Source organism: Sciurus carolinensis, chromosome 4 (genome assembly GCF_902686445.1).
Source record: "Sciurus carolinensis chromosome 4, mSciCar1.2, whole genome shotgun sequence".
NCBI lineage: Eukaryota > Metazoa > Chordata > Mammalia > Rodentia > Sciuridae > Sciurus > Sciurus carolinensis.
Window position 1 is genome coordinate 2,267,214 of NC_062216.1, and position 14,283 is coordinate 2,281,496.

The window sequence follows — 14,283 nt, forward strand, 5'->3', positions numbered from 1 at the left end:
GTTAAGATGAAGGCGGGACACCCCCAGCGTCACCCGTGGGCGGCGTGAAGGCTGTGGCTAGTGTGTAGGTCCCGCCCTGGGCACCCCAGGACTCCCAGGGACAGGCAGAGGGAGCAGAAAGCACCACAGTGGACGTGAACGTCTGGAGGAGGCGGGGAAGGGTCACCTGGAGGGCTGCCATTCAGCCGAGGAGCCAGGGAAGCTTCCTGTAGGGAGCAGCAGTTAAGTGCGACTAAAGAGCGAGGGCGGCCAGGGGCGCAGGGGAAGCCTCCACCCAGAGCGCGGGGCGGGAAGGCTCGGGAACAAGGGGAACAGCACTGGAACCGAGAGCGGAGGACTGCGGCGGCTGCACAGGCGGGCAAAGCAGTGCTGGGGGCCTGAGGTCTGATGCTAATATGTCGGAGAAGCCAGAGGCTTTCCCAGCAGGGCCGGCTGTCAGATCCGCTCTCTGCCAACGCGGCTGTTCTTAAACGCACACTCGGTACAATCAAGCTTTGCCGAACTGCCCTTCAGATGGGTGACCGGTGGTGGGACCCCAGGGGCAAAGGTAGCCATGCCAGGAAGGGCACTGCCTGCAAGACCCGCTCTCCATCCCGTAGCAGGCACGCGGGGACATCAGCCGGGTGTGCAGTGGCCACAGCTGGGCATGCTACCGGGAGAGGCCTTCTCAAAAGAGCTGATTCAACTGGCATCCTAGAGGGTCAAAGGCGGGAGTGAGCTGGAAACAGCGGGTTTTGGACTTATAATCTTAAGGATCTGTTTCCAAATTTGAATAAATAAATTTACTCAGAGAGTTCAAATAGAGAGTGAAGGGATGTCCCAGGACCAACTCCGCCAGCGAGAGGAAGTCTGCATCTCAAGCAGGGGAGGAAGGCGAGGCCATCAGGGGCTGAGAAAGGTGGGGGTATCTGAGGGACAGTCCTGGGAGTCCAGTGGAGATGGCGTCACGGTGTGCAGGAGCACTTAGGAGCACCACCAGGGAGGGACGAGGAGGAGACCCACGGGCCAGCGGCCACAGTAACAAGAGCAGAGGAGCCGAGGTCGGGACAGGATCCAGGAGGGTGCAGAGCCATGCGGGTGAGGGAGTGCACGCCACAAATGTGCAACTCCAGGCAACGGCTGCTCTGAGCCAGCAGAATCACAGCTGGACACTGACGCACGGCGTGGTGTTCCACATGTTCAGTAAAATGTGGGTGACCTGGCGCATCTCCATGGACCAGTGGCCTGGCTTGGGGAAGGCGACTGCACGGTGCAGGAGCAGAGTCGTCACCAGCAGCTGCTTGGCCGGGGCACCCTCCCAGAGCCCTGTCCCCGTGAGCTGTGGCTCTGTCCCAGGCACCATGGCCTCAGGAGGGCGTGATGGGTTGGCTGACCTGAGGAGGTGGCAGAAGCTGGAAAATGAACAGAGCGAGAGCTCAAGGGAGTAACTGGCTGCCAGGAGGTGGGCAGGGAGCAAGCTGCCAGGCTGGAAGGGGCGCCAGGAGCCCTCCAGGTGAGCGGGGGCAGGGCAGGACAGAAGGCCATGGGGCAGGGCATCGATCACGCAGGTAAGAGGGGAAGAGGACCGGAGGAAAGCGAGGAGCTGACACAGAGGTGGAGCGGAAGATGGGGCAGACCAGCAGCTGCTTCACTTCTTCAGAAGCAGGTGGGAGCAGAGTGAAGACGGAGAGGCAGGAGGGCCCAGCAGAGAACACTGGGAGGTGAGCCATCCCCGGATGGCCGGGCTGTGGCAGGCAACAGGACTGACCTCGCACGCCCTTACCAGATCAGAGGGCGGACTGGAGCAGACCGAAGCCACAGAGGACGGCGAGGCTTCCCTGGGCTGTGGTCGCCACACGTGGCACGTCTGTCTCTGACTTGCCCATGTTGTTATAAGGGGAGGACAGTCTGTACAGCCAGGGATCTCCCACACTGCCCTGCTTCCACACGCCCTTTGTTTCTCCGTCAGGGCCCAGGGGGCCAGGGGAATCAAGGCTGGACTCCACTCCTGTGGCCTTGAGCGGTTCATAGTCTATATGTGTAAACGGTCAACAAAAACTACACGGTCAGCTCTCCACTGTCCCAAGAGGATCCTGAGAGAGCGGGTTGAGGATGCCAGGCCCTGGCCGTGAGCTGGCCCTGTGCAGACACAGGGTCTGCAGCTGCCTCCTTGCTCTGCCACTGACAGCACCAAGGCCCCCAGTGTTAAAAACAGCAAATGACTTTTAAAAATGAAAATGCCTATTAAATTATCCTTCAATGAAGTAGATGAGAGAGAGTTGTCCTGCAGCCACCGAGTTCCTCCGTGAGGGACAGAGAATCAGCCTCACAACAAGCCACAATGCAGAGCCGCTCCAGAGCCCTTTTCCCGGGAGTGGCGAGTCCAAGACAGGGTGCCAGAGACTCTGCGGAGGTTGATTTAACCCCGGTGTAGAGGTCAGCTCTGTGTGCTGAACTCCGTCTTCCTGCGTTTCATGCATGATTAAATGGTAATTAAGCTTTAATGAAAAGCGTTGTGCTGATTACAATTAACATAATCGCTGCTGTCAGCTCTTGTCCCCTGCTTCACATGCTGAGCAGAGCTGGAGGGCTGGAGGACCTTCCGGCCCGGCCTTCCCGCGCCTGCAGCTGCTGTTCCCTGCAGAGCGTGCTCTGTCCCTCGGTGCAGGGAAGGTGCCCACGTGCAGGGGCCCTGGGGCACGTTCACCCACGCTGCCACAGCCTGGTGTGCCCACTAGCTTGAGGGCTGGTAGCAGCTTCCTGCACACCCTTGGTGAGTGGGGCGGCCTGGCACATCTTACAGCAGGGAAGGATCACTGTTAAGGAAACATCTGCAGATGACGATTCCATCATGCTGGTCAAAATATCTTTATAAATTGAAAATGTTTTGCCTGGTTCCCAACTGGCATCGCAATATCAGTCGCTAGGGTCGATGGCACATGCCTGTGAGCCCAGTGACTCGGGCTGAGGCGGGAGGACGGCAACTTTGGGACCTGCCTCAGTACCTCAACAAGTCTCTAAGCAACTTAGTGAGAGCCTGTCTCAAAACAGACAATAAAAACATTAGGAAAGGGCCAAGGATGTCGCTCAGTGGTAAAGCGCCCTTGGTTTCACTCCCCAGCACCCAAAATTCACACTCTGGGGAACAGTGAACTCATAAGGGCCTCTCGCGCTCCACAGGTCAACAGGGCGCCGGCCTCACGTTAAGCAGGAACGACTTGCTCTTCATGGGCAAACCCGTTCACTCCTGGCTGCTGTCAACACCACTAGAGGGACGGGCATTGGAGACCACCGTCCAGGGGCGTACTGCCCACGTCGGGAACAAAGCTGCGTGCGTCATGACGCACCTCCGCGGGGGCCCGTCCCACAGTCCACGAGGTGGGGCCTGTCCCATGGTCCGCGTGGCGGGGCCTCCGCGGGGGCCGGTCCCACAGTCCGCGTCGTGGCGCCTCCGCGGCGGCCCGCGCCACAGTCCGCGTGGCGGGGCCTCAGCGGGGCCCGCCCCACAGTCCGCGAGGTGGCCTGTCCCAGGGGCTCCAGCGTTCAGCCTGGGCGCACCCAGGAGGCCCTCCCACAAGCTCAAGCATCAGAGGCCTGTGGGCTGCGAGCGTCTTGTTCTGGAGGCTGGAAGACTTCCTGTGCTCAGGAAACCTGCTTTGGTAGGCCTCGCATGGCTGAGCTCCACCCGAGGGCTGGCCATGGGGCGCCACTGCCAAGGGCTTGGGAGGTGGCCCACACACAGGGTGGCCTTCCTCTGCCCTCTCCTCCCGGCCCTCTGCTGGCAGGGAGCTGGGAGCAGCTGCGAGGAGCCAGCTGGGAGGACGCCTTGCTGGGCAGACCTCCGCCACCCTCCCTTCCCAGAGCTGTCCCTGCCCCGGTCACCTGACCAGGCCTCTCACAGACTCTGGGCACACTTGCCCTGGTCCCCTCACCATCGCCCTCGGCCTGTCCCCACGGTCCTCTGCCACAAGCGGATGCCGTCCTGTGTCACTGTGCCTGCCACGCTCAGTGCACACTGGTGTCCCACCCTGCTGTCGTTCTTCCTCAACACCACAGACTCTGCTCAGGCCGTACCACCAAAGCTTCTGCAGAGCAAAGGACACAACTGAGAGCGTGAAGAGAACCTCGGGACGGAGAAGATCTGTGTCCACTGCTGCTGCACCAGGGCTCATATCCAGGACATGTGAAGAACTCAAAAACCCAACGCCATTTAAAGCAGCCCAAACCCAAGAACCCAATGAATAAATGGGCAAAAGAACCGCACAGACGGTTCTCAAGAGAAGAAATACAAAGGGCCAACAAATATACGAAAGAGAACGTTCAACATCTCTAGCAATCAGGGAAACGAAGACCTCACTACGACCTCATCTCCCTCTAGTCAGAATGGAAGCCATCAATGCACAAATGATGCCGTGAGGATGTGGGCAAGGCTCACCCCCAGAGCGTCCGTGGGACGGCCAGTGCATGCAGCCGCTGGAAACCAGCTGCAGGTCCTCCAAAGCTTGGGAATGGAGCCACCTACAACCCAGCTGTCCCACTCCTGGGTCTGTATCCAAGAGAACTAAAATTAGCACACAGGAGAGACACTGGCACAGCAATGTCCTTAGCAGCTCAAGTCCAAAGAGCCAAGTTATGAAACCAGTCTACAAAGGATGGACAGAGAAACCTGGCACACATACCCAGGGTGTTTTACTCAGCCATGAAGAATGAAGTCATGGGATCTGCTGGTAAATGGAGAGAAGTAGAGAACCTCATGCTAAGTGAAATAAGCCAGACTCAGAAACTCCAGGGACAAATGTTTTCTCTCACATGTAGAAATTAGACCAAGATAAGGGGAAAAAGTGCAGTGGGAATCCCATGAAAATAGGGGAGCAGTGGAGGAGAGGGAGGAGATTGAGGGGGAGGCAGGAGAGACAGAAAGAGGGAGGAACTCAGAATGAAGTGGACTGTCGCGTGCCGTGGTGCACGCCTATAATCCCCGTGGCTCAGGAGGCTGAGGCAGGAGGATCGCGAGTTCAAAGCCAGCCTCAGCAACTCAGTGAGGACCTAAGCAACTTAGTGAGACCCTGTCCCTAAATAAAAGACAGAAAAAGGGCTGGGAATGTAGCTCAGTGGTTAAGAGCCCCTGGGTTCAATCCCTGGTACCATAAAGAAAGAAAAAGGCATGGAATGGCCTAAATCATGATGCCAGTACCTGTGTGAGCACATCACAGCGAACTCCTCCTTTATATCTATCTCTATAAAGCAGCGATTCAAAATAGATAGAAGGAAGACTGCAGAGTAGGGAAGAGGGTCCGGACGGAGCAGGCGGCCCCGGGGACTGAAATGGAACCTGTTCTATTCCCTGCATGCACAGTGATGTGAAATGGACCCAGTCATTGTGCACAACTATGTTGTACCAACACAAACATTTTTAAAATGATATGAACAGAAAATTTAAGAAAGCAAAGGCTTCCCCGTGCTCTCTGCACACTCCTGTGGAGCCACACTCCGGGCAGCCGCAAGTCTGAGTGGCACTCCTCTGGAAGGCACGCAGGCCTGAGCACCAAGACCTCCCTGACAGCTCCAGCCAAGGAAGCAACAAGGACAGAGACGGCCAGTGTCCTCTTGCTGGAGGTTGGCAGAGCCCCAAACCCAGAGTGCACGCTGGGTTTTCACACCAGAATGTTCACATCCTGATTGTTCCTTTCTGTAGACTTCTAGAGACAATCTCACAGAAGCTCATTCACAAACAGCCAGAGAACAAAGCAAAGTTGTACCCTGAAAATGGTATTTTTCATCTGCACATCCGACTTGGGGTTTGTTAAGTAGGAGTGGGAGGGATCGCGGCGACGTGCTAAGGACCGCCAATCACATATCGCCAGCTAACAGACCATTTCACACACTTCGAACACACAGAACACCCAGTAAAAGAAAACCATGCAGGTTTCTCTTCTGCAGAAACTTGTGTGGCTGTATTGTGGGTCACTTCCCAAACATCAATATATTAGTGGCATAGAAAGAAGAGAATCTATGGTCCTCAAATCAGGGGTTTGCTTTTTTTTAAATTGAATTGACATCATTCCTCTGAAAAGAGTGAGCGACAAAGGAGTACAGAAGAGAGAGAGAGTCGAAGGTGTCCACAAGAGTGTTGCGGAGGGACTGAGAAAGGCAGAACGCACACCAAGCGTGCTCTTACCCCAAGATCCGCAGTGGCGCCCAGTCTAACTGAAAGCCATGTCCACACACGAGCTTCTACAGGGAAGCTGGTAGCTGCCGCGTTCATGCCCACCAGAATGAGGGCACCCGGAGGTGGTCTTTAGGGACCCTCTGCAGGCCCTGGAATGCTCTGCCGTGCCCGCAAGCCATGCTGGGGCAAGGAGACATTCAGCTGCACCACCAGGAGGGGGCGTCCACCAGGAGACACCCCCAATCCGACACTGGAATAGGCAAAACCACCAAGCTAGTGAAAGGACCAGTGGTTGCCAGGGGTCAGGAGTGGGGAGCGAGTGGCAGAGCTCAGCAGGTCTTCAGGGCAGTGACGTCCTTGCTCTGTGTGACACTTGGCTGGCAGACGCATTTGACTATTTATTTGTCCAAACCCCTGAAAGGTGCAGCACCCAGGGTGGACTCTGATGCCAACTGTGAACTTGGGGTGGTGCTGATGTGCCACATGGGCCCCGGACTCACAGACGTGCCTCTGGCGGGGACAGCGGGAGGCTGTGCTTAGGGGACGGGAGGTTTTTGTGGACTCTGGACTTTATGCTCAGTTTTATTGTAAAACTACTGTGAAAAATAAAATGGTCTGTTTAAAATTATCAAAAGGTGAAGAGTGCGTGGAAAAGGAGAAGGTAGGCAGTGGACACACCTGTAACCTGACCAGCTGTTCTGTTTGCCCAACAAGTGCCATTTGCCACTGATCCACCACCCACCTTCCCTCTGATTTCACAAGATAAAGGGCAAGTTTTTGTCACAACAGAAAGCAGAATGGAGACAGTCCACAGAGAAAAGGACTTTTTCTCCAGATGAGGTACGTGGAGTGAACTTCCTTGGAGGTTTTCATTACAGGCCAGTGAAAATGTCCCTGCACACAGGTACTAATCCACAGGCATGCCTTGCAAATTATCTACCCACAGCACAGTGAAAGCAGAGTTAAATTGTGTAGACCATAACCTCAATTTTATTATCAACCTTTTAAAAGCATTAAATTGACCTAAGTCAATTTTCTTATGTAAATCCTAAATATGGCTCACCAGCAACCTGCCAAAAGATAAATTGAGTCTGAGTGTGTTTATGTGCAAATTCCACTTGTTTTATGAGGACAGCTGACCTTGTGTGCTACCAAATTATATGGTGCCTCCACCTGGGACGCCTTGAAGGCTACTAAAAGGTCGAGCTGCCACAGAACATCTCCTTTCTGCCCTTTTTAGGAAATTGCTCCTTAAACACAGGCCAGAGGCGAAGATGGGAACTGGGAGGTAACAGCTCGAGTGTGAAGATTTCGGCTTCCCACTAGCAGTTGAGCAGAGTTACCATCTTATTTTGACTACTGGGAACCAGAGCCCTGGAAGGGAGAAGCATGTCTCTTCTGAACTGGGAGCTGAGAGTAAGGTCTGCGTGGTGGACAGGTGGCCTGAGATGCCATCACACGAATTCAGACTAGAGCAATTAGGGAACCCAGAGTTGCTGCCGGTTTGGGGAGTCCCAGGAATAGACCGAACCTCCATGCAAAGACCCCATCTGACATTGACCCAAGCTTACTTTTTACTCATTCAAACTTCTAAAATAACATTTTCCCCACCTAAGTGGACCTCATTGCCTGTCCCTATCTTAAAACGGATGGAATTTCCAAAGCCATGCGCTCTTGATGCTGACAACCCCAAACTGCGGCCCCTTGCACTCAGGAAAGGGCAGCGGGAGGGCTGCTCCCACCTCCTGCCAGGCTGTCCCCTGGAGCAGAACACACAGAGTGCACGGGTCTTCCCCGCCACAGGCCACCAGTGGAAAGCACTGGGGACAGAATGGGCAAAGTGGGGCTCCCCGCCCCTGATCGCCACTGCCAGGCCATACCCTTGGCCCTGCAACCCCAATGCCTGGCCTCTCTAGAACAGGTGGGCCCCATCTCCCCCTGGGGCTTCTATTCTGGAGGAGCCTATTTCACACAAAACCTACAGTAAATGTACTTGGTGACACTTTCATCCATCTGAGTTTTGCCAAGAACCCAGTGACAGAGGAGGCAGGAACTCTCTTCTCCCTACAATTCACCTCTCCTACCCAGGTCCCACTGGACGCGGGCTCTGCCCAGGACCATGAAGGAGGCAGGCTCCCAGCAGAGTCCCCAGAAAGCCCAGCGGCGGGTTCCACCTACTTGAGAACTGGATGGAGAAGCCCGACTTGCTGATGAAGAAGTCGCTGTCGAACTGCAGCGTGAGCGAGTTGAAGGTGCTGTGGATGTCCTCGGGCAGCGCGGAGCCGCTCCACTCCTTCAGGAGGATGCTGCTGTCCACCGGGCCGTCCCACACCTTGAGGATGTCGTGCGCCAGCTCCGTGTCGAACACGATGAAGTGCAGGCTGCAAGAGAGAGCACACGGCTGGTCTGCCTGCACCTGGAGGACCCTGGCCGGCCCGCTGCAGGGGACCGCGCTGCAGGAAGCCCCGCCACAGGCGCCCAGCCCCTCGGATAGTGAAGAGCGCGGGAACCCAGACTCCGGTTAACCCGCGGGTGCAAATTAGGTACAGCACAAACTCCTTCAGTCTGTCGTGGCTGCAGAGAAGCCGAGCTGAGGCTGGGGTGCGACCATTCCCTTTGGGACGGATCTTTCTATAATTCAATCTAAAGCGCCCTGACCCTGAAGGTGGAACGCGCCTCCCCAGAAGCGGAGCCATTTACCCGGCCCGTTGTCATTCCTAAGACGCCCGGCAGGTGGCAGCACGCACAGCCGCGAAGGATGCAATGGCGACCCTGTTCCACCCACCACGGATCCCACCCGCATCCCACAGCCTGTGAGGTTGTGTTTGTCCCTACACATTTTGTCTTCAGAAAAAGCACATTATTTCAAATCCCAGCACGATGTCAGAAGCGCCTGATGCAAATCCCCTTCCTTACAACACCTACACTTGCCTTGGGCTTGCAGGTGGCTCTGGGCAACCTGGACCTTCGCTCCTGTGGCAGTGCACTCAGGCCCGGCAGCAGGGGTAGCCCCGTCTATGCAGGGCAGACAGGGCAGCTAACATACCCACCCACAGTGCTATTCCTGAGAGTGTGGTTCATAGATTTTCATTTTCCCCTTATTGCACGTTGATTGTAAAGGAGATAAAAATCATACAGATGACACAAAAACTACACACCTCAGTCACTTCATGTTGCACACATCGGATGTACAGAGTATGCCCTTCTGCTCCATGTAAGCATGCAATGTGCAGTGTATCCGTAAATGTTCACTATAAATGCAGAACCTAGAGAAGCGCACAGAGCGCAGCGTGCAGGTTATCTCCCAATACCAGAGTCAATGTTTGGCCCTGTTTGCATCAAATCTTTTCTAAAATAAAGTAGTGTGGGTCTGCCTGTGCCTGCACTCCAGGCCACTGGCCGTCTGGCCGCTGCGGGGCGCTCTGCCTGTGCCTTTCCCAGGTGGGCTTCTGGAATGCCCCAGTGTGTTGTGTGCACACTGCTGAGAGGCACCCGAGGCTCCGTGTGCTTGCTGGGAGCGCACAGTCCCCACCTCGGGCACAGGTGCACCTGCCTCACTTGCAGTCAGCACTGGCATTCAGCGTTAAGAGCGTCACAAGAGTCCTCCATACTAAAAATGTGGACTCTCTTTACTTTAAAAGCACAAGTGAGCTCTTTATTTTTCTGGTCTTCTACTGCAGGATGCATAGCTTCTTTTTTGCATGGTGATGGTGCCACCAGGGACATTCTGCAGCACTGATCTGAGGATCTTTCTAGGTCTGGCTTAAACACTGTTGCTGAGTTGTTTTCCCTTGTGACTCTGGCTACTTAGTCTCACCATGATGAACAAATGCCTTCGTCTGCCAATAGCTGATGCTGTCTGAGCTGCGGCCTCACAGGCAGGACTTTGATATTACAGGAGATGTGGATGGAATCTTCTTTATGTCATGGTTCCTGGTTATGCATGAGGCTGATCATCCTTGTGTGTCTATCCATAGAGTTCAACAATTCAGCTGGTACAAGCCCCCTTCTAGGAACTGTGGACATTCCATTGAACTAGACAACCTGTCTTCAGGGAGCTTACATTGCAATGAGAGAAAACAAGAAGCAGCAACCAAATGAACATGTAAAGAATGCTGCATGTGAGCAGGGGGTGCAATGGAAGAGAGCGAGCAGAGGGGCTGGGGGCTGGGATTGCGAGGCAGGCAGGGGGTAAGTGGAGGGTGACATTCCTCCTGGGTGGTGAGGGCCAGGGAGGGAGACTGCAGGCTGGCCCTGGGGAAGGGGGAGCATGTCAGATTCCACATGAGGAGGAGCTGAGGTAGGCCATCCCTGCAGCAGGGGCGTGACCTCTGCACTCACCCAGTGTGGCCAGAGCAGAGGACAAGAAGTTCAGTATATAAATATTTACAATGGTATTTATCAGTATAAATAATAAAGATTTCACTCTGGAGATTGGTAAAGGACCATGAGGCTCACGATAACACATTCTAAATTATATTTCTCTGGAGTCCATGCCACTGCAACAAGTCAGGTAAAAAGGGATAAGATTCAGAGAAAAATCTCTTATTTGTAGATGAGGTGATTCTGCATACATAAAATATTTAAATCTATGAACTTTTAGAATCAACCCGTTCTGTTAAAGTAAGACAAATATAAAAATGAAATCCATTTCCATGTAATAGCCACAAATAGAAAATGAAAAAACAATACTACCTATGTTATCATCCAAAGGCCTCTTATATCTAGACCAGTTCTCACCAAATTGGGTGAAGCTCGCACACAGGACGTGGAAAGTTTCCACTGAGGCAAATCACACGAGACCCCAAAATATGGAGCAGCACATCATGCCAGGGCAGAAGATCCAACAGTGTGAAAGACATCAGTTTTCTCCAAACTCTTTACTGACATCATGTGATGCCAATAAAAATCCTGGCAATTTCTTTTATAGAAAATAAGTCTTTCCAAAATTCATACAGAAATGCAGGAGGTCAAAAATAGCTGGGCAATCTATGTGAAGAAGAATGGATTTTAGTATCGGATATCAAGACTTTTTATAAAATAATTACATAATCAAGATGGAAAGTGCTACCCTAACTGACATACACACCCGTGGTGGGAATGAAGTGCAGAAACAGACCAACCTCGCACGAGAGGTCCGCTCCAGTCAATGGAGGGGAGGTGGGCTGCAACCATGTTCCACCTCTCTGCCAGCAAGAGCAGCAGGGAGGGCGACCAACCTACAAGAAACCTGACGTATTTTCACGACTTTCAGAAGTGAAGATCTTATGATTCAAACAGAACACCACTAAGAACAATCGGAACAAAATATACGACACAGCCCAATTTAAAGATAGATCAGAAATTCAGGAAACATCGATAAAAATCAGTGAAAATGAATCCAACACTGGAATGAAAACCAGTATTTTACAGAAGATGTCACGAGACAGGAAGACCAAGGAGCACAATGACTAAGGTGTCAGATGAAAGGATGCATTTGGGAAACGTAAACACCATGTGGAAACTAACAAGAGAGACAGCCTGGTGGGCAGAAGTAGGCTGTGGACTCTGGGGCAGAGCATCAGAGGACACTTAGAGGGCCACTCAACATATAAGAGATGTTGACCTTGATTCACCACCAGGAAGTGCAAATGGAAACTCCTACAGCCCCCTCGGTGGCCAAGTGGAAATCACCAAGGCCAAGTGCACAGAAGGCCGAGTGCCTGAGATCTGAGACAGGAGTGCAGACAGGAACAACCACTTTAGAGAAGTGTCCCCTGGTGTCTACAGTGGCTGAGCCATGGTTCACCATTACCCAGCGATCCCTGAGAGCAACCCAAGTGCTCCTGCACCCACCATGGCCTCAGCACACTCAGCACAGCGCCATCTTGCAGCCACCCACGCAGATGAGAGCAGTCCCCGCACCCAGCGCCCCCCAGGGTGCATACATACATCACAGTGCACTCTTGTACCAGAGCGGATTCACCAAGGGAGTGAAGGTGGAGGAGATCCAGCCAGACATAAAATAAAACTCTGTGTGTGGTTCCATCTTATATGAAGTTCAAATTGAGCAAAACCCATTGAGGACAGAATAGTGACCCTCCTGGAGGAGGGACGATTTGTGTAGGAATCACAGGCTCATCCTGATGACGTTCTGTTTCCATATCTAGTGACACAAGGATGTACTTTTTGTGAGCAAACAGCACTTTTCTAACTGATGCAGCTTTATGTGTTATGTGCTGATGGAAATGTGCATGAGTAAACAAACACGCAACCTGGCATAATGAGTTTGGGTGGGATCTTGGAAAAGGTTTTGTGACTCCAATAGAAAATATGGTAAGACAAAATTTAAATGTTGACAAAGTACGAGTCACTTCTTATCCAAATGGAAAACTACAGCAGTCAATTGACCAATACTGTATGACCAGAGAGAGAAGGTTTAAAGGTTGGTAGAATATGGTCCCATCCCTAGGGCTCTCTGAGTTGAGTCAGATGGTGGCACGGGAAGGAAACCCCACACACTGGAGAGGCCGCGGAGGCTCCTGTAAGGTCAGGAGAAATACAGCAGGGGATTCAAATAGAGGAGATAGCAGGGGATTGAGTGGGGAGGAAAGCGAACAGGGAAGGGAAAATCTTGCCACACAGAGAGATACGTGCACATGTTGAAAGCTGTCAGAGTGGAAATCCATACACAAACACTACAAATCAAACATTTTAAAGAATTTTTTTCCAGCCAGAGTGGCGAAGGTTATAGTGACTGCCAGACTCGGTGAGAATGAGGGACAGTGGCTGCACTTTGATAACCCGGCATGGCACATAGCCTCTGGGAAGGCATTTGGTACCGGCTGTATACATTCAGATGTGCCGGCACAGCAAGCCCAGCGAGAAAGCACCAAAGAGAGGACTCTTGAGGAGAGACGAGGAGGACAAGAGCATCATTGTTCCTGACATGGAAAGACGGAAAACAACCTGAATAACCCAAAGGGCATTGTTTGCAGAAAGAAATCACAGCACTTTCAGGCAACTGAAAATGAGTCAACGACTACATGAACTGAAGTAGAATCCACCGTAAGGACACAAAAATTTGACCATGTTTACTAACTCAAAAAAAAACTCAGAATAATATTATGGTATGATACTGTTTTATAAAAATAGATGAATATACAAATAAAATGTTATGTTTGAATTTACATAGAAAAATTGTACAAATATATGCCATATTTTCAATAGTTATCTTTGATTCTGAAGAAGGCTACCATCTTCTTTTAGGATTTTTATTTTTCTACGATACTTTGTTATTTCAAAATAAAGTGGTTAACCTTGGAGGTTATTCCAAAGACCTTGAATGTACTGTGCATTTGATGAACAAGTAAAAAGGTTAAAGGATCATCTGAAGTCAGGGGCACTGACATATAGAAAAGTTTGCTTTGGGACACATGGAAATGTCTTGCCATGTGATTCAGCAAATCATTTCCTAGGGATTTGTTGTAAGGAATTAATTGTAAGGACAGGCAAAGCTTGGCTTGTGAGACTATTTCACGTATCTTTATACATAATATCAAAAACTGGAAATATAAACACTCAACAGAGGCACAGTGTTCAATCATACACGCTCACACTACAGGATTAATTTTAAATTTGCACCTGCACTGAACTTGTACAGACCTTGTGCTTATTATCCCTTAAACACTAGGGTACAGTGACTCATCTCATATTGCATTAGTCATCGTAGAACTTGGCAGTATTTGGGCTGTGTGCAGGTTATATGTAAACGCGGAGCTATTTTATATGAGGGTCTTGAGTCTCAAGGATGTTGGTATCGACCGTGGGGTCCTAGAACTAGAGGATCTCCTGAAGATTAAACCCTCCGCCTGGTGGAGGATGACAGACATGAACACGAAGAGCGCCGGCAGCCCCAGGAGACGCGGGCGCACTGCGGCGAGGGGTCTGCAGTGTGTGCGCAGGTGTGAACGGAGCTGGGACTGCACCGCGGGGAGGTCGGGCCTTGGACCGCCCTTGTGCGCTCTGTAGTCGGAGCCGGCTCCAGGGCTGCCCACGGGTCGCTGCGGTCGCTTCCTGCGGGTGGGGTGCAAGCCCCACTTCAGAGCCGCTGCCCTACGCGTGCCTGCACCACCTCCCTGGAGGCACGGTGGGTC

The 14,283-nt window shown here is 52.4% G+C and overlaps 1 protein-coding gene across 1 annotated transcript in view; it reads right to left on the bottom strand.

Annotated features, from left to right (window-relative positions):
• Positions 1–14,283, bottom strand: part of Csmd1 (CUB and Sushi multiple domains 1) — a 1,673,782-nt gene that overhangs the window by 221,133 nt on the left and 1,438,366 nt on the right. Inside the window, exon 26 of the mRNA XM_047550875.1 lies at positions 8,327–8,529. Within this exon, the coding sequence (XP_047406831.1) occupies positions 8,327–8,529 (203 nt within the window). The remainder of the gene's footprint in view (positions 1–8,326; positions 8,530–14,283) is intronic.